This window comes from Chrysemys picta, chromosome 8, assembly GCF_011386835.1.
Source record: "Chrysemys picta bellii isolate R12L10 chromosome 8, ASM1138683v2, whole genome shotgun sequence".
In the NCBI taxonomy this organism is placed as follows: Eukaryota; Metazoa; Chordata; order Testudines; family Emydidae; genus Chrysemys; species Chrysemys picta.
In genome coordinates this window covers 29,639,071-29,663,836 of record NC_088798.1, presented here as the reverse complement: position 1 = coordinate 29,663,836, position 24,766 = coordinate 29,639,071, and the positions used below count along the sequence as shown (strand labels likewise).

Here is a 24,766-nt window from a genome sequence, read left to right as displayed (position 1 = left end):
GTGCTTTACAAAGGAGGTAAATATCATTATTCCCATTTTACAGATATGAATTGTAATGCAATATACAGTGTAATACTGTACGTTATACTTTGTTCATATGTTGGTATTACAAAATCTCAATTTTCAAGAGACTTTAGTTAATCTAGCAATATGTAAGCCCCTGCTGAAAAATAGTTTACCGTTTCTATTTGGCTTTATATTGGTTTAACATCAGAAGAACTGTACTATCTAAATTTTAAAGGCCAGATGTTCAGTCCCAGACCAATTTTTGCACATTCAGCTGATAACATGACCAAATGTGAGCATCCAAATAATCAGTTATACTTGCAAATGCAGGTTTTGTCTGCACATGCAAATTGGGAGCATAGAAATAGAGTTTGCCTTCAAGCAGGTTAAACATCTTGTTTAAATATTAAACAGTGAAGACATTCTTTTTTAGACTCATATTACAGCAAGCTGGAAACTGATTTTATAATAGTTGATGCTTTATTTCATATTTAACAAAATAAAAAGTGCTTTTCATCATGTGGAATTTCAGAGCTCCATGCTAAGAGAATGGGTAGTTTTCCATTCAGTTGTAAAGCTGATGTGGTATCTTTCTGTTAAATCTCTAGAGTAGTTACTGACAGTAGTTTATAATTAAAACCAAAAATCACTTGTTTAATTTTCAGGGGCCAAGGGGTCTAGATGGTCCTCCAGGAGAACAAGGGACACAAGGTATTAAGGTAATTATTTATTTGTTTTGTTCAATACTGCAGAGGATGCTTATACAGCACACAGTCTTGATTGATGGAAAAGAAAAGAGGGGGGGGGAAGTAAAGGGCACTATGAAATAGTTTTGAGTTTGCTATTAATCCAGTGAGGGACTCACAATTTTCTGTTTCATTGAGGTTCTTATTTTTATGTATATAGTAGACATGTGGATCTGAATTCTGGTCTCATTCACACTGGAGTTAATCCATAGTAGATGCATCAATTTAAGTGAAGTTACTCTACATTTATACTGGTGTAAATGATGGCACAATTTGGCCCATGGTAATTTTCTTTTTCCACATGTGTAGTTTTCTGTGTGGCAAATCTAGTAAATTCGTACTGAACTCATTCATCATTGGTTATTTGTCAGGGAGAAAGAGGTGATCCAGGGAAAAAAGGTGTTCATGGACTTATTGTAAGTATCAGAGATGTTCTGGGCATTAGGCACTAATACCTACACTAGGAATTTTTGCCTGACATTTATTTGGAATTTATCTGACATCAGCATTCTCTTTTAATAATTTTATTTGACCAGGGCAAGGCTGGAAACCCTGGAGAAAGGGGTGATTCAGGAGTGCCAGTAAGTACTGAAAACTCATAGCCCTGCTACAAAAAACAAAACAAAACCTTGCTTCACACTCAAATGCAAGGGAAATTATTTTCTTTATACCAGTCATTGAGGTCTGAGAATAATGGTTTGCATTTACTTTGTATAGAACCTTTCATCTGAGGACCTTAAGGCATATAAGTAACATCAATTTACAAAGCATCAGAATTCCTCTGTGGCATTATATCTGAGTTTTACAGATGGGTAAATTAAGGCACAGATGGTAGAGTGACATGCTCAAGGTCAAACAGTGGCAGATACGGGAATGAAACCCAGTAATCCTGTCTATTATTAGAAATGTAATCTTTCAGGTGAAACACTGTCTATAGGATGTAATTTAAAAGAACATTGCAGCAGAAGAAATCACAATTGCATAATTGTGGGAGACAGCTAGAAGTTGCCATGCACATTGGAGTAGTTTTATCGCCATTTTTAGAGGAGACAGACGCTATGGTATAGAAGAAATGTTACTATTATACCTTTTACCGTAGAGTTATGTGATCATTGCAGGGATAAAATGTATATCTCATAAACATAACTGGAACTCTATGTTAGGACATCTTTCCTTTGAACTGTATACCAATAAAAAAGCTTTTCCATAAGAGAACAAAGCTCAACCTTCTGTGAAAATCACACATTTTCCTATAGTAATATGTTTAACAGACCAGTCACACTATAGTGACTTTTCAAGAGTGGGGAGCTAATAGAAAAGAAGTAAGGAAAACAAAGGCAAGAGAATAATACCAATCATATTACCAATGCAATTCTGTACTTAAGACTAATAATGTTGGTTGCCATTTTAATCAGGGCCACTTCATAGCTTTGCCTGTTTGTCTAGAGAATTTGGAAGTTTGCTGCCCCCTGTCAGTTGTTCCACAGAGTAATATGTGTACCACCTCACACCATTCACTTGGAAGGCGTATGAAACCACATTGGTTGCTGACAAGTAGAGAGGTCATATAGAAAACACACTGAAGAAATGGCATCCCTCAATAAGAGAAGGAAAATAATGGCAAGGAAGATACCTTGCCCCACCTCTCTTCAGTCGCTGAGCAACTCTCTATTTAAATCCAGTGTTAGGTTCAAAAAAATTTGGAATCTCCCATAGTTGTAAACCACATCCTTTTTCAGGTGAGATGTAAAACTGAGGTCCTGACCACTCGTGGTTGTGAAGGACCGCATGGCATTTTTTGCCAGAGTAGAAATTGCCCCTTCAGTTTCAGTCAGGTATGGTATTCTTCATTGTTTCCTATTCTACACTGTTGCCTGGTATTGCTGCAGTCATTCAAACCAGAAGTCACTTTAGTGCCAGGTGACCTTTATCTATACAGTAGATGTAATTCAGTTTATTTGTGGAGTTCTTGAGGCTCCACTGGGATGAAAGGTGCTAAATAAATTCAAGATATTATTCTCTTGATAGTCCCTTTTACTTCTCTTGGTGATAGTCTTTAATTCCACTGCAGTGCACAGGTGCTGGAAATGGGGGTGCTGCCGTACTCCCTGGCTTGAAGTGGTTTCTATCATATAAAGGGTTCACAGTTTGGTTCAATGACTCTCAGCACCCCTACTATACAAATTCTTCCAGCACCCCTGCTGCAGTGGAAACCCCCATTTCTGATGTATTAATCTGTGAACTACGGCTGATTCTGCAGGGTAGGTTGGCCCAAGGGTTCTATTTTATATAGCTGCACTTAAGTCTAAATTTTGGTTCAGACTCAATAAACACACTGAGTATTTGACTCTACTTGCCTTTATTTAGCTCACTCTAGTTCATATCTGCATAAATGACTCCGATTACAACCTCAAAGTGGATTTTGACTGACAAACTGAGTGTGGCCTCACAAAACTCCCGTGTACAATATACCCACTTCTGAGATTACAACTGCTGGGCACCACCGCACTGGATGAAAAGATGGGTTAATCTGCCAAACAGGTCAAAGAAATAGCTAAGGAAGTCCCATGAGTGACTAAGCAGACTATGTCTCATTCCCCAGGCAGGCAATAAAGCTGGCTAGACAATAGGGCAGGAATGTATCTTGCTCCTACTGCTGCAGCACAATGAATGCTGCCTCTTGCTTTCTACCATCTCTTCTGTTTTTTTCTTTCCTGTTCCCAAGGACCTTTAATGAATTTGAGGGGCATTTTCACTTGAGTGATCTGTGACAGACAAAAAATAATGTATAGTTGAGAGCTCTGTGTTTCATTTCTTCACAGACTCTGGTGTTTATACCAAAGGAACAAATAGAGCAAAACACCTTTAGGTTGAAGAAAGATTGTCTGTAGGAACAAGAAACGTTATTGCAGAGTGTTAAAGGTTGCCATTGTGCTTCTATATCTCCTTTTCATGGATGGAAATGGGGTTCTCTGAAACAGTTGAGCAGAACTTGACTGTGTTGCTATGGTGTAAAGCCTCGGACTTGTCCAATTAATCCCACATATACTGTTTGAGGGACAAAGAGTCCCTTAACACTGTTGTTAGGTCACGTGTGAACCGCAGGAGTCTGTTAAGATTTTAAATGACAAATCAGCAAACCAGCCACCCCTAAGTAAATGAAGCACAAGCAGGCGTCAGCTCACTCATGAATCACAAGAGCTGACGTAATAACACAGATCACATCGGAGAAGGCTAAGCACATTTCTAGAGCGATGTTTTGAGGGAGTTGCTGGGTGTACAGAAGTGGGAAGGAAGTGGCTTTTTACAGAATTTGAAACAGATCTTTTTCCTATTCGTTTTGTTTCTCTTAGGGCTTGCCCGGACCTCCTGGAAACACAGGTGACAGAGGCCCTGTGGGAGAGCCAGTAAGTTGATCACCATACTTTCCTGATAAGGCTTTTTATATATTGTACTTAATTCCCTGATAACTCGACTTCCACTCTATCAAGGTTTGGAACTCTCACTACTTTTGGAAACTGCGCCAAGACTACTTTGGAACAGATTCTGCAGCCCTTTCTTTGGGTAGCTCAACATGAGTAACAGTGGCAGAATCTACTCCATTATATTATGTGGCTTCACACTGCTTAGAGACAGACATACTATATGACGTAGTATGTAAATAGAACTTTAAATGTAGACATTGATGGTTTCCTTGTTATTTTCAGCCAAGTTTTATGCTAGTTATTCTGGAACCGCATATACTTGGCAGGTTACTGCTCTAACAAAAAAGAGTCTGTTTTAATAAACCTCAGGCATTCTTTTCCTGAATGGTTTGCTGTTCTTATTTTTATTATTACAAAGCCCCACACACTTTTATGTTGCTAATACTATAACAAAAGACCATATAGAGAGGCAGTAACTATATACAATGGGCTGGAAGGTATAAACACGGCAAGAATGCTGTTATATCAACAACTCTAAAGCCAAGTCGCAAGTTTATAAATATAATGTAGTAGTGTGTGTTTTCGTGGTGGGACTCGCTATAAGGCTGCCATTTTATTTCGCAAAACATAAAAACTTATCAAATAACTTTTTATATTTTATTTTTGTTGCCTATGAAAAAATTACTTCTTGTAGAAAATGGCATAGAAGTACATTGTTGATATAATCTTAAGATTTACAGTATACTGTATTCCTTTAAGTGCTGAACTGATGCCTATAAATCCATAGAATGACATGGATTCCTTCAGGTGGTCATTACATAATTATTTGGGCGAAAACAGTGGAAAAGTCTGACAGCCTAAGATAAATTATTTAAGTAAATTTCCTTTGATACATTTTAATCTGCATATTCTAACTCACTTCCTGCTAGAAGTAGATAGCTAGCTTATAAAAACAAATATATTCCACTTTATAGAAAATCTCCACTAAGCGTTGTATATTCTAATGTTTATTATTATTAGTTTGGATCACCTTCATTGTGTCTCTTTCATCTAATCTAATCTAGTCTAACTCGCCTACCAGCCTAGGCAATTTATACTTTGCTCCAATCTGTGGTATCTGAGAGCCTTACAAATTCTAAATCATAGTATGTGTGTTCATCCTCCAACTACACTGTCAGCATGAGCCTGATTTTCATGTTTATATATGGGCCAGCAAGCACACTTATGTAATCTAAAGACACCTACTCTACTTTAGTCAATCTACATTTCTACTCTGCTGATCATTGTAGCATCTATGAGTGAAATGCAGCAAGTAAGAAAAGTCTCCATTGTGTCCAGGAGCTAACTATTTGCATGTTATGTCAGACATTTAAGTGGATTTGGTTGGGAAATTGTGTGTATAGTTTCAAAGAGGGCTAAGTAAATGACACAGGATATTGCAAAATAAAAGGTTTTTTCTGAGGATTTATCCAAGCAGTCTGCCATCTTCCTCAGTCAGTTGGTTGGTGCATGTAAGGTAGCTTCAGAGGCCTTGTCACTGGCTTCTCTGCAAAAAGCAAGGAAATATTTTTAGAGAAAAATCCTTAAACTGTTACGTTTATTTAGCAATTTAATTTAGTTTAATGTAAAGTAAATGATTCATTTCACCTATGTGTCAGACATCTGTTAGTACAGTAATTGGTTACAAACTGTCTTTTGATTAGAATTGAAAGCGGTCTCAGCATTATTCAAAATGTTCCTGGATTTGTTTGGCTTCTGGTATTCCACGGGAGTCATGGGGGAGAGGTATATTGCCAAGCCAGAAGTCTGAGCTCCGTGGGAATAGTGTGGAGATATTTGGCTCCTAAATCAGACTTAAGCTTTATGACAGTAAAGCTGAGGAAGACTACAGAGGTGCTGCAAGCCAAAACCAAAGCAATCCTGGTTCAGCCTGGGATAGATCCCTAATGGTGTATTCATTGCAGTTCTTAGTTGTTGATTGTACTTAAATGACATTGCTGAGCAATGTAGGGATACCCCGTTGAAATCTTCCCAGCAATATCTAATTAGCTCTAGTGCCGGAAAAGAGGAAGAGGCTGCTTTAATTAATATTAGCAAGTCCACAGGAACAAGAAGACCACATGCACAATCCATGTCCTGAGAAGGTGTACAGGGAATTTAGCTGCTTGGAAGGCTTATACTGCACATATAGATGTAGCACCAAAAAACTTGTTTACTTTAGCATTGAAGGGGTTTCTTTAAAACACAGATGGGTCCGGACCACAGTGTTCAGGTCTGGATCTGATTCTGAATGTCCCCAGAGATCGGGGATGGCTACATCCAGGGTTTTGGTTTGTCCTGTTATAGAACGTGGGCCAAGGGGTGGAGTTCTTAGATGTCTAGAAGCTAACTGACAGGTTTCAGAGTAGCAGCCGTGTTAGTCTGTATCCGCAAAAAGAACAGGAGTACTTGTGGCACCTTAGAGACTAACAAATTTATTAGAGCATAAGCTTTCGTGGGCTACAACCCACTTCTTCGGATGCATATAGAGTGGAACATATATTGAGGAGATATATATACACACATACAGAGAGCATGAACAGGTGGGAGTTGTCTTACCAACTCTGAGAGGCCAATTAAGTAAGAATTCTTTTAAGAATTAATGGACACAAATCTGACATCAGGAATCATAATACTCAAAAACCAGTGGGAGAACACTTTAACCTGTCTGGCCATTCAATGACAGACCTGCGGGTGGCCATCTTACAACAGAAAAACTTCGAAAACAGACTCCAAGGAGAGACTGCTGAGCTGGAATTGATATGCAAACTAGATATAATCAACTCAGGATTGAATAAGGACTGGGAATGGCTGAACCATTACAAACATTGAATCTATCTCCCCTTGTAAGTATTCTCACACTTCTTATCAAACTGTCTGTACTGGGCTATCTTGATTATCACTTCAAAAGTTTTTTTCTCTTACTTAATTGGCCTCTCAGAGTTGGTAAGACAACTCCCACCTGTTCATGCTCTCTGTATGTGTATATATATATATCCTCAATATATGTTCCACTCTATATGCATCCGAAGAAGTGGGCTGTAGCCCACGAAAGCTTATGCTCTAATAAATTTGTTAGTCTCTAAGGTGCCACAAGTACTCCTGTTCTTTTTGTAGAATCTAACTCTAATTGAAAGTTAGGCACACAAATCTCACTGTTACCGAATATGGATAACCGGACTTGTACACATAGATCACGCACACTGCTTTAGAAATGCATCCCTTAGATGTTAGTGTCTTTGCTTACAGTATATTGGCTTACAAGAACACTGCTTCATAGCATAGTTACTTACTGAAACTGCCAAAAAGGCTCCAGTCGGCAGTCCCTTACACCTCAGTGACTGTCCTGTGTAAACATTGTTAAATCCATAAAATGAAACATACAGTAGTTGTTTTCAGTTAATTCCATAGCAGACTGTAGGCATTTCTACAAAACAAACCAGACGAAGTATTAAATAAGTCTTAATTAAACAAAGTCTCCATTAATCAAGAGAAGAATATAGTTTAGATTAGAATTTACTTCTGGTTCATGAGAAGAGAGACCAGTGCTGTCCTTCTATGTCAAGAGAGGCAATGAAGTCTTCACTGCTGGTAACAATGTGCCCTTACAGGGACAAACATCAGTCACAGAATTTGGAAAGAAACACAATGATGAAGCAAAATAAGATATACTTGATTATGCCAGCTGGCAGTTAAACATGATACATTCATATAGTGTATTGTATTATATTATACAGTTAATATTATGTATTGCCTAAATATAACTGAATTATATATACAGAAGATTTTGTTTAATGCTAGGGCCCAAGAGGACAAAAAGGTGATGCTGGCCCTGCAGGAGAAATGGGTTTTGAGGTGAGTTTTTTATGCTTTGTCTTTATTTATTTATAATAAATTCCAACAGAAACTTAAGCCACAGAATGTACCTTAATAACGTATTCAAAAACTATATTTAGTTACCTACAGTGAACTTGAATATCATGTGTAATTAAGAGATTCTCCATTGCTTATGGCTGTTGCAAACAATAATTTGAAAGAAAAAAAGGATGTAATGATGCCAGTGGCTTCTGCAAACCTGATCTCAGGGTATCTTCATCTGGAAGGACAATGGTACATTTACTGAGTGCAGCACTTTTCCAGAAGCAACACCATTCCCTTTGCAGTTCATCAGTTTACACCTATCCAGGGCTGGAGGTTTGCAACTAGAATCTTAAGGGCTGGAAGGGACTCCAAGAGGTCATTTAGTCCATCCCCCCATGCTGAGGCAGACCAGGTACACCTAGATCATCACTGACAGATGTTCGGCTAACCTGTTCTTTAAAACCTCCAATAACAGGGATGCCACATCCTCCCTTGGTAACCTGTTCCAAGTGCTTAAGTATCCTTATACACCTCTACCCCGATATAACACAACCCAATATAACACAAATTCGAATATAACGCGGTAAAGCAGTGCTCCGGGGGGGGGGGAGGGCTGCGCACTCCGGTGGATCAAAGCAAGTTCGATATAACGTGGTTTCACCTGTAACACGCTAAGATTTTTTGGCTCCCGAGGACAGCGTTATATCGAGGTAGAGGTGTAGTTAGAAAGCTTTTCAGAATATCTAAACTAAATCTCTCTCACTGCAGATTAAGCCCATTACTTCTTCTCCAACCTTCAGTGGACATGGAGAACAGTTGATCAGCATCCTCATTATAACAGCCCTTAATATATTTGAAGACCGTTATCAAGGCCCCCTTAGTCATCTTTTCTCAATTCTAAATATGCCGAGTTTTTTTCACTTTCCCTCACAGATCAGGTTTTCTAAACCCTTTTTGTTGCTCTCCTCTAGCCTCTCTCACATTGTCCATGTCATAAAATATGGCGCCCAAAACTGATCATCACACTCCAGCTGAGGCCTCACCAGTGCTGAGTACAGTGGAACTGTTACTTTCTGTGTCTTACATATCATACTCCTGTTAATACGCCCCAGAAAAATAACGACTTTTTTGCAACTGTCACATTATTGGCTCATAATCAATTTGTGATTCAGTACTGTTGCCTAGCCAGTTATTCCCCATTTTGTATTTGTGCATTTGATTTTTCATTTCTAGGTGTAGTACTTCGCACTTGTCTTTATTGAATTTCCTCTTTTAGATTTCAGACCAACTTTCCAATTTATCAAGGTCATTTTGAATTCTAATTCTGCCCTCCAAAGTGCTTGTAATCCCTCTCAGCTGGCTGTCCCCACAAGTTTTATCAGTATACTCTCCACTCCATTCTCTAAGTCATTAGTGAAAATTAGTGAATAGTAGTGCACCCAGGACAGACCACTGCGAGACCCCACAAAATACAGCGTCCCAGTTTCACAGCAAACCATGGATAACTACTCTTCAAGTCATTATGTCCCTTGCCAGTGATGGATGAAAAAGCAGCTGCATGCAGTTCTCTACTTTGCTTGTGGTCCTGTTTGGGGGGGTTGGTTTTGGTTTTATTAATATCTCTTTGAAAGAAATATGAGAGGAGCTGTTAATCACATTTGCAACGGAGTAGCTGAGGCGTGAGCTCATTCACAAATAATTACATTTGGCTCATTCAAAAGAAATGCTCTTTGCCAAACACCCATGACCATGCCCTTCTGATCTATTTTGTATTATTATTATTTTTATTACTATTAAAATTTAAACTCTGAAAGAAACAAGCAGGTGCCAATAACTCTGTAGGTTGTGGACCTACACATAGATCCTCCTAAGCATGCATTTGGCTAGTGGTTTAAAAGCTGCTGGAATTGTAAGTCGGGGTCTGGGAACAAGTTTGCAAAATGCAGAGTTGTGCTTATACTACATGTGTTTCATTATGAAAGATACGAGATTAATGATTCTGTTGAGTCTGTGGTGTATTCCTGAACCTCTGCCACACTGCATTCTCCATTGATACTGCATGTCTCAGGCTAGGCCAAAGAACACAACTTGCTTTTATTTTTCAGTCCTTCTGCATCACAGTTTTTGTGTTTGGATCTTTACTGTTTTATTTGATAGCTATGAAACCATTCTTGGTGATAATGTGTAACAGTAGCTTCTGTATCATATAGGGACCTCCTGGCCCTGAGGGAGAGCCTGGTCTGCAAGGAGAACCAGGTGCAAAGGTAGACGGTGGGATTGTTTTCGTCTATGTTGCATAAATTCTTCGCTGAATTAAGTAAAAGGAAATCAAGTCTCTGTTGATTTAGCTTATTAGGCAATTAAGCAATAATAAAGAAAATGTCAAAGAATTCTCAACATCATCAGTAATTCTCATTAGAGACAATTTGTTCCCAGCAGTTCAATAGTTTAATTTTCATATTGCATATTCCAGGGAGACATCGGACCTGCTGGCAGTGCTGGAGAAACAGGAGAACAAGGTTTAAGGGTGGGTGAAAAATATTATTTTATTTCCAAAAAGGACAATGTTTTGAATTTCAGAAATGTCAAGTCTAATTACCTCTCTGTGAGAGAAATTGAATAAAATGTCTTTGATCCATTTAAAAATAATATTGGCAACACTGTAACAGGTTAATTAAAAAAAGCATAAATTATAATACTAACATATGTGAGAGTGGGTTTAATTTGTGGAAATAACAATAAGGTTAAGTACATGATTTTCTCTAAGCATTTTAATTAAAATGAGTAAAGATTGGATTTTTTAAAATATATCCATGTAGTATCTGATGTCACTGAGAGTGAGGTGGTCTAAGCAAAGGATTGGGAGACAGGAACTCCTGAGTTCTAAGCCTAGCTCTGATATTGACACACTTGCCAAGTCACTTAACCTGTCTGCGCCTCAGATTCCCCATCAGCTTGAGTTTACCAACTTTTGAGGGGTGTTGAATGTTTGTAAAAATTCTTTGACTATGATAATCATAGTACTAGAAGGGACCTTGAGAGGTCATCTAGTCCAGTCCCCTGCACTCATGGCAGGACTAAGTATTATCTAGACCATCCCTGACAGGTGTTTGTCCAACCTGCTCTTAAAAATCTCCAATGATGGAGATTCCACAACCTCTCTAGGCAATTTGTTCCAGTGCTTAACCACCTTGACAGTTAGGAAGTTTTTCCTAATGTCCAACCTAAACCGCCCTTGCTGCAATTTAAGCCCATTGCTTCTTGTCCTATCCACAGAGATTAAGAAAAACAATTTTTCTCCCTCCTCCTTGTAACAACCTTTTATGTACTTGAAAACTGTTATCATGTCCCCTCTCAGTCTTCTCTTTTCCAGACTAAACAACCCCAATTTTTTCAGTCTTCCCTCAGAGGTCATGTTTTCTAGACCTTTCATCATTTTTGTCGCTCTTCTCTGGATTCTCTCCAATTTGTCCACATCCTTCCTGAAATGTGGCATCCAGAACTGGACACAATACTCCAGTTGAGGCCTAATCAGCGCAGAGTACAGCAGAAGAATGACTTCTCATGTCTTGCTTACAACACTCCTGCTAATACATCCCAGAAGGATGTTCGCTTTTTTTGCAACAGTGTTACACTGTTGACTCATTTAGCTTGTGATCCACTATGACCCCCAGATCCCTTTCCGCAGTACTCCTTCCTAGGCAGTCATTTCCCATTTTGTATGTGTGCAACTGATTGTTCCTTCCTAAGAGGAATACTTTGCATTTGCCCTTATTGAATTTCATCCTGTTTACTTCAGACCATTTCTCCAGTTTGTCCAGATCATTTTGAATTTTAATCCTATCCTCCAAAGCACTTGCAACCCCTCCCAGCTTGGTATCATCTGCAAACTATACGTGTACTCACTATGCCATTATCTAAATCATTGATGAAGATATTGAACAGAACCGGATCCAGAACTGATCCGTGCTGGATCCCACTCGTTATGCCCTTCCAGCATGACTGAGAACCACTGATAACTACTCTTTGGGAACGGTTTTCCAACCGCTTTTGCATCCACCTTATAGTAGTTCCATCTAGGTTGCATTTCCCTAGTTTGTTTATGAGGAGGTCATGCAAGACAGTATCAAAAGCTTTATTAAAGTGAAGATATACCACATCTACCACTCCTCCCCTATCCACAAGGCTTGTTACCCTGTCAAAGAAAGTTATCGGGTTGGTTTGAAATTATTTTCTCTAGAAAGTTTTGACAAGAATAAAGCAAGACCCTTTCTAACTTCAGCTTTAGAATGTAATTGTACATTGCATCAATTCCTCAACACCCCCTTTTCCTCCTTTAGAGAATCCTAATTGAAGTAGATTCCAAGATTCTGCTAATCCTTGGAGAAAAATAAACTCAGCATTAAAAAGTCAACACTTATCACACCACTGTATTACAGATACCACAAAGTTATTTCCTATGGTGCAGTACACCTGCAATTTGCTGTGAAAGCAAAGTTATGAGTGCTCAGTTTCTCTCAGGATCAGACCCTAATAAAGACAAATATTGCAGAACCTAAAATACCTTGGTGTTGTAACTGTTGGTAAATGATGATTTTTTCATGGACAGTGCTGATCTTGAGTGATATAGATGAGCCATTAATGGGGACCTACCAAATTCATGGTCCATTTTGGTTAATTTCATGGTCATAAGATTTTAAAAATCATAAATTTCATAATTTCAAATATTTGAATCTGAAATTTCAGAGTGTTGTAACTGTAGGAGTCCTGACCTATACCTTACTGCATTTCATATTTACAGGCCTCTGAGTTTTATTCCCTAAGGCAGGGGTCCCCAACGCGGTGCCCATGGGCGCCATGACGCCCGCCAGGGCGTCTAAGTGCACCCGCGTACTCGCCAGCGGACGAGCATCCGCTGAAATGCCGCTGAGAACCAGCGTCATCCAGAGGCATCGCCGCTGAAATGCCGCCTCTGGATGACGCTGCTTGTCAGCGGCATTTCGGGGGATGCTTGTCCGCCGCCATGGTCCTCCGTGACTCATCGTCTGGTGCCCACCAGACGAAAAAGGTTGGGGACCACTGCCCTAAGGTAATGAACAACTGAATTAGTTGTTACCACTCAAGAAAGAGATCTTGGAGTCATTGTGGCTAGTTCTCTGAAAACATCTGCTGAATGGGCAGTGGCAGTCAAAAAAGCACAATATTAGGAACCATTAGGGAAAGGAATAGACAATAAGACAGAAAATATTATAAACCCACTATATAAATCCATGGTACACCTACACCTGGAATATTGCATGCAGTTCTGGTTGCCCCATCTCAAAAAAACTATTAGAATTTGAAAAAGTACAGAGAAGGGTAACAAAAATTATTAGAAATATGGAACAGCTTCCATACAAGGAGATAGAGAAAAGGATTGGGACTGCGCAGCTTAGAAAGTAGAAGACTAAGGGGGATATGATAGGTCTATAAAATCATGAATGGGATGGAGAAAGTGAATAAAGAAGTGTTATTTACCCCGTTATATAACACAAGAACTAGGGATCAAGCAATTAAATTAATAGGCAGTGGGTTTAAAACAGACATAAAGGAAGTTCTTCACACAACACACAGTCAACCTGGGGAACTACTTGGCAGGGGATGTTGTGAAGATCAAAAGTATAACTGGGTTCAAAAAAGAATTAAATAATTTCATGGAGCATAAGTCCATCAATGGCTAATAGCCAAGAAGGTCAGGGACGTAACCCCATGCTCTGGATGTCCCTAAACCTCTGACTGCAAGAAGCTGGGACTGGATGATAGGTGGATCACTTAGTTATTGCCCTGCTCTGTTCATTCCTTCTGAAGCATCTGGTACCTGCCACTGTCAGAACACAGGATACTGGGATAGATGGACCATTGGTCTGACCCTTTATGGCCATTCTTACGTTCTAATGAAGACAAGAAAAAAATCCCAGCAACAAAAAATCTGTCTACAAAAATCTGATTTCAGTTTGAAAATGCATGTAATGCTAAACATCACAAGTTCTTCACAGGCAACTCTGTCCCAACAAAGAGAGCTCCTTCAGATATTTGGGAAGTGGCAGTAACTTTGTTTTATTTCTTCTCAAAATTAGGGTGAACCAGGATCCCCAGGAGAAGATGGTGTACAAGGGAAAGATGGCTCAAAGGTAATCTTCATTTTTCATAATAGGTGTGAAATATTCCTGGTTTTACTTACCTAGTTAAGAACCTACCTACCTAAGTCCAGTTTTTCTTATCTGTATTTCACAGGCCCAATGATGCACTTAATGTAAAATAACTAAGGATTGTAAAAGCTATTGCCTTACTATTTATGGACCAGCCCAGTAAGAAATCTGGGAAAGGGCACTCAGGGAGGCACAATGTTTCCTGCCACAACCCCAGTGCTTGGAGGAGCTCAGTGACTGTGACCCTTAAGAGGGTGCAACATGTGATTCTTTACATAGCCAACCAAAAGTGGGCAAGTGCTAAGCCACTCGCAGTCCTTGCTTTCAAAGGAGTACAAGGACCGAGACTATACTAGGCCCCTGTGCAAGGGACACGAAGGAAGGAAGTTTTTGTGAGGCCTCCAAAGAATTGTGCTGTTGCATAGGACTCAGGCAAAAATCTGGCATTATGAGGGCAATTTGAACTGGATAAAAATCATTTCACCCTAACTGGGGGCTTGATCCAAAAACCTTTTGGAAGTCAGTGGAAAGACCCCATTGGCTTTAGATCAGGGCCAAAAATAAGCAGAGAATTCTTGTGTAACATGGTTCAGTATAACAGTTTAATTCTTTTCAGGCTTGATTTATTCTTCTGCTGTATTTTAGGGGATCCCTGGAGACCAAGGGCTTCCAGGAGAGGATGGTGAAAAAGGAGAAACCGGAATTCCAGGAATTACAGGCCCCACTGGTGAACCTGGCATAATGGGTATTCCAGTAAGTATAAATTTCAACCAAGCTGGGTATTACTTCTTGCAAAAAGAAATATCTCCTTTGAATGAGCTCGCCACCTCCATATAACTTTCCAGGGCTTGATGCATGGATAAGAAGAGAACCATGTTGGCCATTTTTTAAATGTGGAACCTTTTGGCAGATTTTTGACTCCTCACTGTCACTCCCTTATGCCTGGAACAATCACCAGGATCCTGTGCAACATATACCAGTAATTTAAAGTCTCCTACTTGAAACCCCTCCTGACAAGTTACATACATAGCAGTAAATGTTATGTCATTACCTTTCATGCTGTACACATTGTCCTCCTCCTCCCCCTACCTGTGTCCTTATTGTCATCCTTTGATTGTCTAATGTTTTATTGTCTGTTATTGTAAGCTTCTTGTGGTAGAAAGCTGCCATTTTTTGGTCTATAAAGCACCTAGTGCTGAATAAATAAAAACAATCTGCAACTTTTATAAATGCCGAGGCTTCAGGCTTTAAAGTGTAACCAGGTTTTAGCTACAAATCCTTTTATAACAATGAATTATAAGCCTTAAAACTTTAAAAAAAAAAAAGTTCTGCAAAAGAATTTAGTGCTTGTAAAGAGTGACAGCCTGTAGGGTGAAAGGTGCGCTCTCAGTCTACAAAACAGTTTCCCCATAGACACCAGCAAGTGTCCCCTGTGCTTCCTCAGCTATGTGCCTCAACCCTATCTTTGAAAGACCACCTGTAGGAATGACAAGTCAGTTCAGCCACCATCCCCAATCAACACTTAGCTTTTCTGCTGAGAATATCAATAGTGCCACTTGGTACCAATCATCACATGGGCACCTGCATTCACTAGGAACCAGAGTGAAAGCAATAACTTAATCTAGAGAAACCACTGAACAGCTATCAGATGAAAAGAAGTTTTAGACTGTGCCGAACAACTGGCCTAGAAGTGGAAAACTCATCAGATGAGCTCTGCTGAGCCAAATTTCTGTTAAAGAGCTTTCCCCAGATTCTGCTTAACTGAGGAAGGGAGGCAATTTCAAAGTCACTCTACAAAAAGTACCATTTTTAGAATCTAGTCACAGACAGTGTGAATGGACAAGGGACTTAAATATTCTTATTCACAGGGCCTCACATAGATTAGAGAGAAGGCCTCAGCCATCCTCTCCCTGCTGTTATGTTCCCCTTCCCTCAAAGGGAGAGAGCACAAATAACACCTTGAGTCCATCTGATCAAATGAAAGCTACAACTTATTCTGGGACTCGCTCGTATACATCATTAGTTACTGATGTCCAAAATCATTTATCAATATCACCACTTTGAAGACAGTGGAAATTTGCTTTGGTTTAGTATACTGAGGTATCTCTGAACTGACTTCACTGATCTTTCTGTAAACTGACAGTTGGCTTCCCACAGTTGAAGATGAGTAATCAGTTGTTCATGGTTGAAATTGGAATCATACACCCGAGGCATGTCTTGAACCTGCAGCTGAGGTAGTTCTGAGAGTTTCAAGATTCTGGATAATTTTGTAGCCTTTCTGTTCAAATCTGGATTGAATACTGGACATTGTAATTACTTAGAAACTAAGTATTTGTAACATTCCTTTGCTGAATTTGGGTAGCTGGGTTCACCTGTCCCTATTTGCATTTTCTTGAGAACTTTTCTCTTCCTGGAAGCTCAGGCATTCCACTGTCTTCAATTTTAAACTCTTCTGGAGGACCTCTGCAACATACTGCTTATTCTTGGCTTCTTAAAGAAACAGTCTCACAAACTGAGAAAGGAACATATTATATTTTTTACCCCACGATCAAGTCCCCTGAGATATGCAGTCCCAGAGAGTCAAATGCTTTATGTTTTTATGTAATGCATTAGGGGAAACACTGAAATCACTAATTGAACAAGCTTCTTATATTTTTCAAGAATAAAAAGTATAGGGCTAAACTGAGCCCTTGGCATGGTCAGGGATCTTGGAGGCATGCAGAGAGGCAGCACAGCAGGTAGAGTCCCCAGAGAGAATTAAAGCTGATTGTCATGACCGAGACGTGGGCAGTCTGACCTAGTGGTCAAAGCAGGAGTCAGGCCAAATCAGCCACACAGAGGTCAGAATCCAAGACAGCCCAGAAGGCAAACCAAGAGTTGAATGTCAGGAAGCAGGCAGAGTCAGGTTACCAGGAGACCCCAGAAACTGGAGACATATTTGAGAGCAGAACCAGAGATCGATAACCAGAGTCAAGCTGCAGGAGCAGGAAGCACAAGGCACAGTCCAGATCAAGGTGAATGCCAGATGCATGGACACTTCTTGTTCCTGTGCTGGGTTTAAATAGGGGCTGTGGACCAATCAGGGCCCCAAGTGTTCTGCCAATCAGCTCTGGGGACTGGGTCCTCTGTCTGAGTTCAGCTCCGATTCTGATAACAATTAGCTGGTCCCTTGGTGGCAAGTTGGAACCTGCAAGCTCCACAGAGCCCTGTGGGCCAGGGTTCATGGTCCCTGACATTGATTCAGCTGATTCTCATGGTTTTAGTTTCCTCTTTGTTAATTTTAAGCCCTACTAACTTTGCATAAATCTGGAGATCAGCAGTACCATGCTGGCTATTTTCTTCTCCTTGCTACAAACATCGGAAGAACTCAGAACACTTTGAATGCTTTCTGTTTGCACTACTTGATATACTGAAATGGTCAAAAAATAACCCAGCTTTAGCACATCTTCATTTTATAAAATTATATTTTTATACAGCAAATCTCATCATCAAAGTCTTATTGTGCATCACAAAACAAGACTAATCGGGTGGTTACCTGTTTGTTAGCTGAAGCTTTTTCAGGCTTCTGCTCCTTCACATGTTTCAAAGGCCTTTATAGTAAATTGCTTTCCTTCTTCCTTAAAGGTCTCAAATGTTGAGAATGTTTGGACCCTGCGTTTTGGTTTGGCCTCATTATGAGCGTATGGACAAGCTCCAAAGTTCAGCTCTAGACCAGGAAATGAATTTCCTCAAAATTCAGTGATGTTTTAACCAATAGTTTTGCTCTGGGGCCATGTCTAAACATAGAGGAGGATTAGAAAGTAGGAGATGGGTTTGACCTGCATTGATCCTGAATTCACCAAAATGTGTCCCTCCCCTCCAGAAAAAGAAACCCTACACTTCTTCTCTCCCCCTTGAAAGTCAGCATCAATTGTTGAGCACTCATTTGGAATCATAAGACTCCTAGTAACAGCCTGGCATCCCCCCTCCACCCTCTTGGTTTGGTCATATTGTGCTGTAACTTGAATAGCAGGGGCAGTATGGACCTGATATTCATCTCCTGCTTGGTGGGCCCTGCACCTGGATTACTGGGTGGCTGGCAGCAATGAACTGTGCACCATGTTGCCTGCTGGTTACTGGTTTAGGCCTCAGACCTGCGGTGAGCCCTGCATGGGCCTTACTGCTCTCACTAGGGCTCCCTCTACAGACGGAACCTTGGGATCCACAGTCAGTTTTCCACTGTCTGCATATCATACTTCACTAGATGCAGTGGTTTGGCTTGAAGACAAAATTACTTCTATTCCCACATGAATATTTTCTGTTTGGCTGGTTTTGGTGCCTTTTCACTCATTTGATAAAAGTGACCTGAGGGGCTTACTTCATTCTAATAACCCATGCTAACTTAAGGCCAAGGTTAATAAAAATTTTCCACCTACATCTCTAATTTTCAAAGGCCTCACAGAGATTATCCAATCTGGAGTGCAATTTAAACATGTTCTCAGAGCCCTCTCAATATCTGTTTCTCCCTCCATGATAAATACACAGGGACCTGAAGGAACACCAGGAAATCCAGGTCAAAGGGGTCGTCCAGGAAGAAAGGTAATGTCTTTTTCAGCTTTCCTACTTTCCTTTCTGTGTGAGCCTTTAATTTCTATTACAAAATAATTCCTCTTAATCACTTGGTGTTGATGGATCCAGAGCCCCAGAAGATACCATAAGTTTTTGTGCCACTTGTATCATTAGGCTCATGCGATGAGCCAGGAAACTCTAGGCGTAAGAGGAATCAAGTCCCCATATACTTCATCTCACACTTTGCCCTGAAGTTGGGCAAATAATTTTCTATCACTAGCACAGCAATGGAGCCTGTAGTAGGTAGGTATGGTCCCAAAACAGAACATCAGATCCAAGTTCCGTACAACTCAGGTGAAGTTTGCATCAAAACGTGGATTTTGCAGGTTGAGCCCATCACTAGTAGTAGCATAAAACATTCAGTTTGGCTAATATAGAAATAAATTACTAACAAACCATCATGCTTGTTAGTGAAATACTCCTCACTGCATGTCCTAGATTCTCAGATTTAAAAACTACCATTAAAAGCAAATTGTGTGTTTAAAAATAATACCCTTACAAAATGATACTCTTTTGCTAAGGTATAAACTGATATTTAATTGTAATGTAAATGTCTTAATTCTTTCCATAAAATAACACCAACAGGGGGGAAAGGGGCAGCTAGGACCTCCAGGAGAGATTGGAGCCACGGGTGATGCTGGCCAACCTGGAAAATTTGGTCCTAAAGGCGCAAGAGGAACTAGAGGTCCATTGGTTAGTACAATATATTTTTTATGGAGTCATGTATTTACAGTTTAGGGGCACGGAGTCTCATAGAGGGGAAGAGACAAGTCTTGCTTGTAGTGAATTTAAAAGGTAATTGTTATTGAGGCTGCTGGACACAGATAGACCCTACATTTCTCTCTGTCTTGTTCCTAGAATAGCTAATACAATCTACATTGTCTATTGTCATCACACAAGGTTACCCTGAATCTTGGCCTAGACTAAGTAGTTCAGGAATCATCTGCTGAATATAATAAAGAAGGATGTTTATAACTGACCACCCTAAAACATTTTTAGACCAAAGATGATATAAGATGTATACAAACAGTACTATCAGTGGGGGAATGTTTTTTATCTTTGAACACAGTTTATTCTCAGATACTCCAAAAATATAGTCTGTTCCTTGTCAGTGGGATTTTCTGACACAAGCACCCATGTGTCTGTGATCAGAATGATATTCTAAAGTCATATTTTTAAATTCGCCCCCTATTCTAAAATAGGTGTCTTTCCATCATCTTCAATGGGCTTTGGATAAGGCCCTGTTTGTACTAGGGTTGCAAGGTGTCCGGTTTTCGACCAGAATACCCGGTCGAAAAGGGACCCTGGAAGCTCCGGTCAGCACTGCTAACTGGGCTGTTAAAAATCCGGATGCGGCGCAGCGGGGCTAAGGCAGGCTCTCTGTCTGCCCTGGGTCTGCGCAGCTCCCCAGAAGCAGCAACATGTCCCTGCGGCCCCTAGGCAGAGGTGTGGCCAAGGGGGCTCCGCGCACTGCCCCCACCCCAAGTGCCAGCTCTGCAGCTCCCATTGGCCAGGAACCGTGGCCAATGGGAGCTGCGGGAGCGGCACCTGCAGACGGGGCAGCATGCAGAGCTGGAGTGGGGACATGCTGCTGCTTCCAGGGAGCCATCTGAGGTAAGCACCACCTGGAGCCCACACCCCAAATCCCTGCCCCAGCCCTAAGCTCCCTCCCACACCCAAACTCCTTCCTGGAACCTGAACCCCCTCCCGCATCCCAACCCCCTGCTCCCGCTTGAAATCCCTTCCCGCACTACAATCCCTCGTCCCCAGCCCAGAGCCCCCTCCTGCACCCCAAACCTCTCATCCCTGGCCCCAGCCCAGAGCCCGCACCCCTCCCATACCCCAACCCTGTGCCTCAACCCAGAGCCCCTTCCTGCACCCTGAACCCCTCATTTTTGGCCCCACCTAAGAGCCCACACCCCCTGCTGTACCCCAACCCCTTGCCTCAGCCCAGAGCCCTCCACACACTCCAAACCCCTCGGCCCCAGCCCAGAGCCCCCTCCTGCACCCCAAGCCCCTTATCCCTGGCCCTAGCCCCCAGTCCGTAGCCTCCTCCTGCACCCCAACCCCCTGCCCCAGCCCGGAGCCCCCTCCCACACCCTCATCCCTTCATGGCCCCACCCCAAAGCCCGTACCCTCAGTCCTGTGAAAATGAGTGAGTGAGTGAAGGTGTGGGAGAGTGAGCAACGGGGGGGGGGGGGGGGGGGCGTGGAGTGATGAAGGGGCAGGGCAAGGGGCAGAGCAAGGATGTTCGGTTTTGTACAATTAGAAAGTTGGCAACCCTGGTTTTGTACAGATTTCTTGTATTCCCTCTAATGGTCAGTAATGATATTCATGCCTGCATACACATCCTCTGTACAAAGAAGAAACCATTACTCAAGTGCCAAGCAATTAGTTTCTTTATCACTGATTATTCTGTTTAACAGGGACATTTAGGAGTAATGGGACCTGAAGGAGAGCCAGGAATTCCAGGTTACATGGTGAGCTTATTACCAAATTAATGTATATGTGTGTGTGTATATATATGTCAGTATTTATATCTGAGATATAATTTTGTGATTACAATATATTTTGAACAATCTCTAATTGGAGGTCGGCTATACAAAGAATGTGTAAATATCCAACTAGGTGACCGACACACCAGATATTTTTATATGAAAACTAATTTTTAATGAATAAATTTAATCTTGATGGATGGATTGATAAATAATAAAGTTTCACTGGCAATTATTTCTTACGCACATGAGGCCCAATCATGAAATCCTTGCTCTCGACCACTGCACTCAATAGGATTGTCCCATAGGTAAGGACTACTTATGTAGGATGATGATTGCAGAAGAGAGCTCCTAAAAACTTAGCCATTGCCTGCTGATTGGACAGGCATTTCCCCTTTCAATAAGAGAACCTGTAGTATTTAGTTTTAACAAGATTAGAAGAAGGACATATATGTTCTGTAGCCGCTCTCAAAAAATAATCATTTTCTTCCAAACTGATATAGTAGAAGCAAAGTGTAGGTGGATTCCTGCTGTCACCTAATGGAATAATCATCAAATCTTTGTCTTCAAATATTAATTGCAAACTAATGCCCTGATCCTGCACTTGGCCCCCTTTGTCTGGACAGAGCCTCTGTGACTGCGCACACAGAGGTCTATCTGCCTGCAACAAATTTCCAGACTGGGCCCATAATTTGTCTGAACTGTCACTATTCAATTTATCATACAGCAGAAAGTACTGATCTGAGCAATATATAACATTTTATATTTAGTTGTTTGGGGTTTTTTTTAGGGTCATCAGGGACAGCCAGGATCACCTGGTCCTCCAGGACCCAAAGGAGAGAAGGTACGGAGACTGGTTCTTGTTGTTTACAGTCCCAGTGATTGTAAAGGGTGGAAATGTTGTGGTACATTCATAGATTATCAAAGCATTTCTCAAAAGACAGTTTTCACAGCCTTTGTTTATCCAAAACCATCAAAGGGAAAAAGAATGACACTTCTGCTGTTGTGATGCAGTGTGAGCAAAAATTTAAAACTGGAGAAACAAATTACAGGAAGATAAAGTTAAGGATTAGGATGATAAAATGTTTCAGTTTATAAAACATAAGATCCTAGTTCTGCAGTCATTTTCTGCACTACCAGACAGCACCACTGACTTCCCTGAGTATGCTTACAGTAGTAAACAACATAGATCCAGCAAAGTACTTAACTTTGTTCTTAACTTTAAGCATGTGAGAATTTCCATTGACTTGACTTTAAAGTCAAATACATGCTTAAGTGCTTTGGTGGATCAGGGCCTATGCTTGGTAGAAAGTGATTACAGGATCAGGACCCAATGTTATAGATTCACTCTGATTCTTTTAGACCTTGATCCTGCAGGCGGACCCTTATGTTCACTGAAGGCAATGGGGTGTCAGACAGGTACACAGATCCACCCATGCAGATGAGCTTGTAGGATCAAGGCCTTGCAGAGTAACCTATTAGGACCAGATTTTCAAAGGTGTTTAGGCTCCTAAAGATGCCGATAGGTGCCTGGTGGAATTTTCAAAAGCACCTAAGTAGATTGGCAACTAACAATCATGAAGTCGATGGGAGTTAGGTTAACCTGCTTAGGCTCTATTGAAAATCCTACAAGGCACCTCTCTGGATCTGTGGATGCTTAAACACCTAAGAAAATATGGCCCTTAGTCTTTAAGGACAATATGTTACTGGAGCAGAGAGTGTTTTATCTTTTGGTGTGGGTAGTAGTGTGACATTTAAAACATCATAAAATTAACCTATATAATTATTATGATATTCAGTGTAATTAACAGTGTTTCCTCTACACCTATTGGATTAGGAGTAATTAGCCTAAAATGTGAATGTTTTTGAAAGTGCAGTGCATGTAAAAGCAGGGGGTTTTCTGCAGCCTTAATGATAGTAGTCACTACCACCAATTGGTATAAATGTGTTATATAATCCATATTTGCATGTGTGTGCACTGTATGAAATGTTTATTTCTGTTTAATATTGAAGCTAAAATTGGAATGTATTGCATAGTAAAAAAAACTTGATTAGGTAGATTTTCATTATCAGGAATAAATATTTTTAATAATTATTTTCCTTTTAGGGTTACCCAGGCGAAGACAACACAGTACTGGGACCACCTGGGCCCATAGGTGAACCAGTAGGTCTTTCTTTCTCAAAAAAATTATATTAGTGATTCAAGACAAGAGGCAGTAAATGGAGTTTCCACAAGTTCCACAGTTGCCTCAGACGTCTAGGGTCACTTTGTCATACAAAGGTGCAGAACCAGTGTCGTTAGAAACAAAACTGAACACATTGTTTTACTGTAAAAAGTGGCTGTCCAAAAATGGCACCTTCTTACTCAGCAGATCTGTACTCCCTGTTAAATTATCCTAATGAGATTACTTTTCATTTAGATCAACATGTCTGAGAACAGAATTTGTTCCAAATAGTTATCTGCTTGTTTTAGTGACCCAATATAAGTGTCTTTTCATTCCTGTTAGCAATGCAAAATGAATGCAACTGTGCAAGGGTGAGCTGCTATGATGATTTGTTTATTAAAATGGTGTGAGCACTACCTACAAAGAAGAATTTGAAGGCAATGGAATGAGAAGATGTAAATGAAGACAGAATTTGGACCTCCAGAGGGAACTCAGTTAACAATTCTCATGAAGATGCCTGAGAAAGAAGAGAACCTAGTTCACTCAGCCATAGCTGTGTTGATTCTGCCATGCTAACTGGAGCAAAAGTTGTATGCAGAGTCATTCCATTCCATGTGGGTTTCCGCTGGGAAGCATACCACGTGGCTGCTTCAGGAGGCCCCAAATCTAATGGAAACACAGAAAAGGGGAGAGGCAACGGAGGGGGATTCCACAGCCCCATGCATGCCATGTAGCTGAACTCTACAGCAGCTGTCTCTGCAGAAACATTCGCGTGCAGGGGAGAAGTAGGGACCTGGCATCAGTACCATGGTGATGAGCATGTAATAGAGATGGCCAGTGGGTCAGTTCATAAACTTTGAAGATCCACTGCGCCTGATGATCCCCTGGTAATCTTGAAATAAAGCAATATTTGCTTTCTTAGTGTTTTTATTTCAGATACTGGGAGGGAAAAGCTGCTCCCTGTTAAAATCTCCATCCACCTAAATGCTGAGTGCCTTCAGGAAGGTGTTGAGCCTCCTTACCTCCATTGGGTAAGATCCTGCACGCATCAGCTTCAGTGGATGCAGGATTTGGTTCATTGACTGCAATGAGCATTAAAGTGCTTACCCGTTCCCAGCGGGGACCCAGCACCTTGCAGATTTGGGAGTTGAGACTTTTCCTTTAAATGCAGTCAGCAAACTGCAGCTTCTACTGCAGGTGATGGGATGCGATAGTAGCAGCACCATCATTCAC

General features: G+C 40.8%; 1 protein-coding gene across 5 annotated transcripts in view; it reads left to right on the top strand.

The window, feature by feature from the left end:
• Window positions 1–24,766, top strand: part of COL24A1 (collagen type XXIV alpha 1 chain) — a 234,615-nt gene that overhangs the window by 165,655 nt on the left and 44,194 nt on the right. For all 5 annotated transcript variants that reach the window (XM_065554165.1, XM_065554163.1, XM_065554162.1 and 2 more), the window contains exons 29-42: window positions 672–725; window positions 1,124–1,168; window positions 1,289–1,333; window positions 4,106–4,159; window positions 8,018–8,071; window positions 10,288–10,341; window positions 10,551–10,604; window positions 14,194–14,247; window positions 14,911–15,018; window positions 18,790–18,843; window positions 19,459–19,566; window positions 21,300–21,353; window positions 22,159–22,212; window positions 23,476–23,532. In XM_065554165.1, the coding sequence (XP_065410237.1) occupies window positions 672–725; window positions 1,124–1,168; window positions 1,289–1,333; window positions 4,106–4,159; window positions 8,018–8,071; window positions 10,288–10,341; window positions 10,551–10,604; window positions 14,194–14,247; window positions 14,911–15,018; window positions 18,790–18,843; window positions 19,459–19,566; window positions 21,300–21,353; window positions 22,159–22,212; window positions 23,476–23,532 (849 nt within the window). The remainder of the gene's footprint in view (window positions 1–671; window positions 726–1,123; window positions 1,169–1,288; window positions 1,334–4,105; window positions 4,160–8,017; window positions 8,072–10,287; window positions 10,342–10,550; window positions 10,605–14,193; window positions 14,248–14,910; window positions 15,019–18,789; window positions 18,844–19,458; window positions 19,567–21,299; window positions 21,354–22,158; window positions 22,213–23,475; window positions 23,533–24,766) is intronic.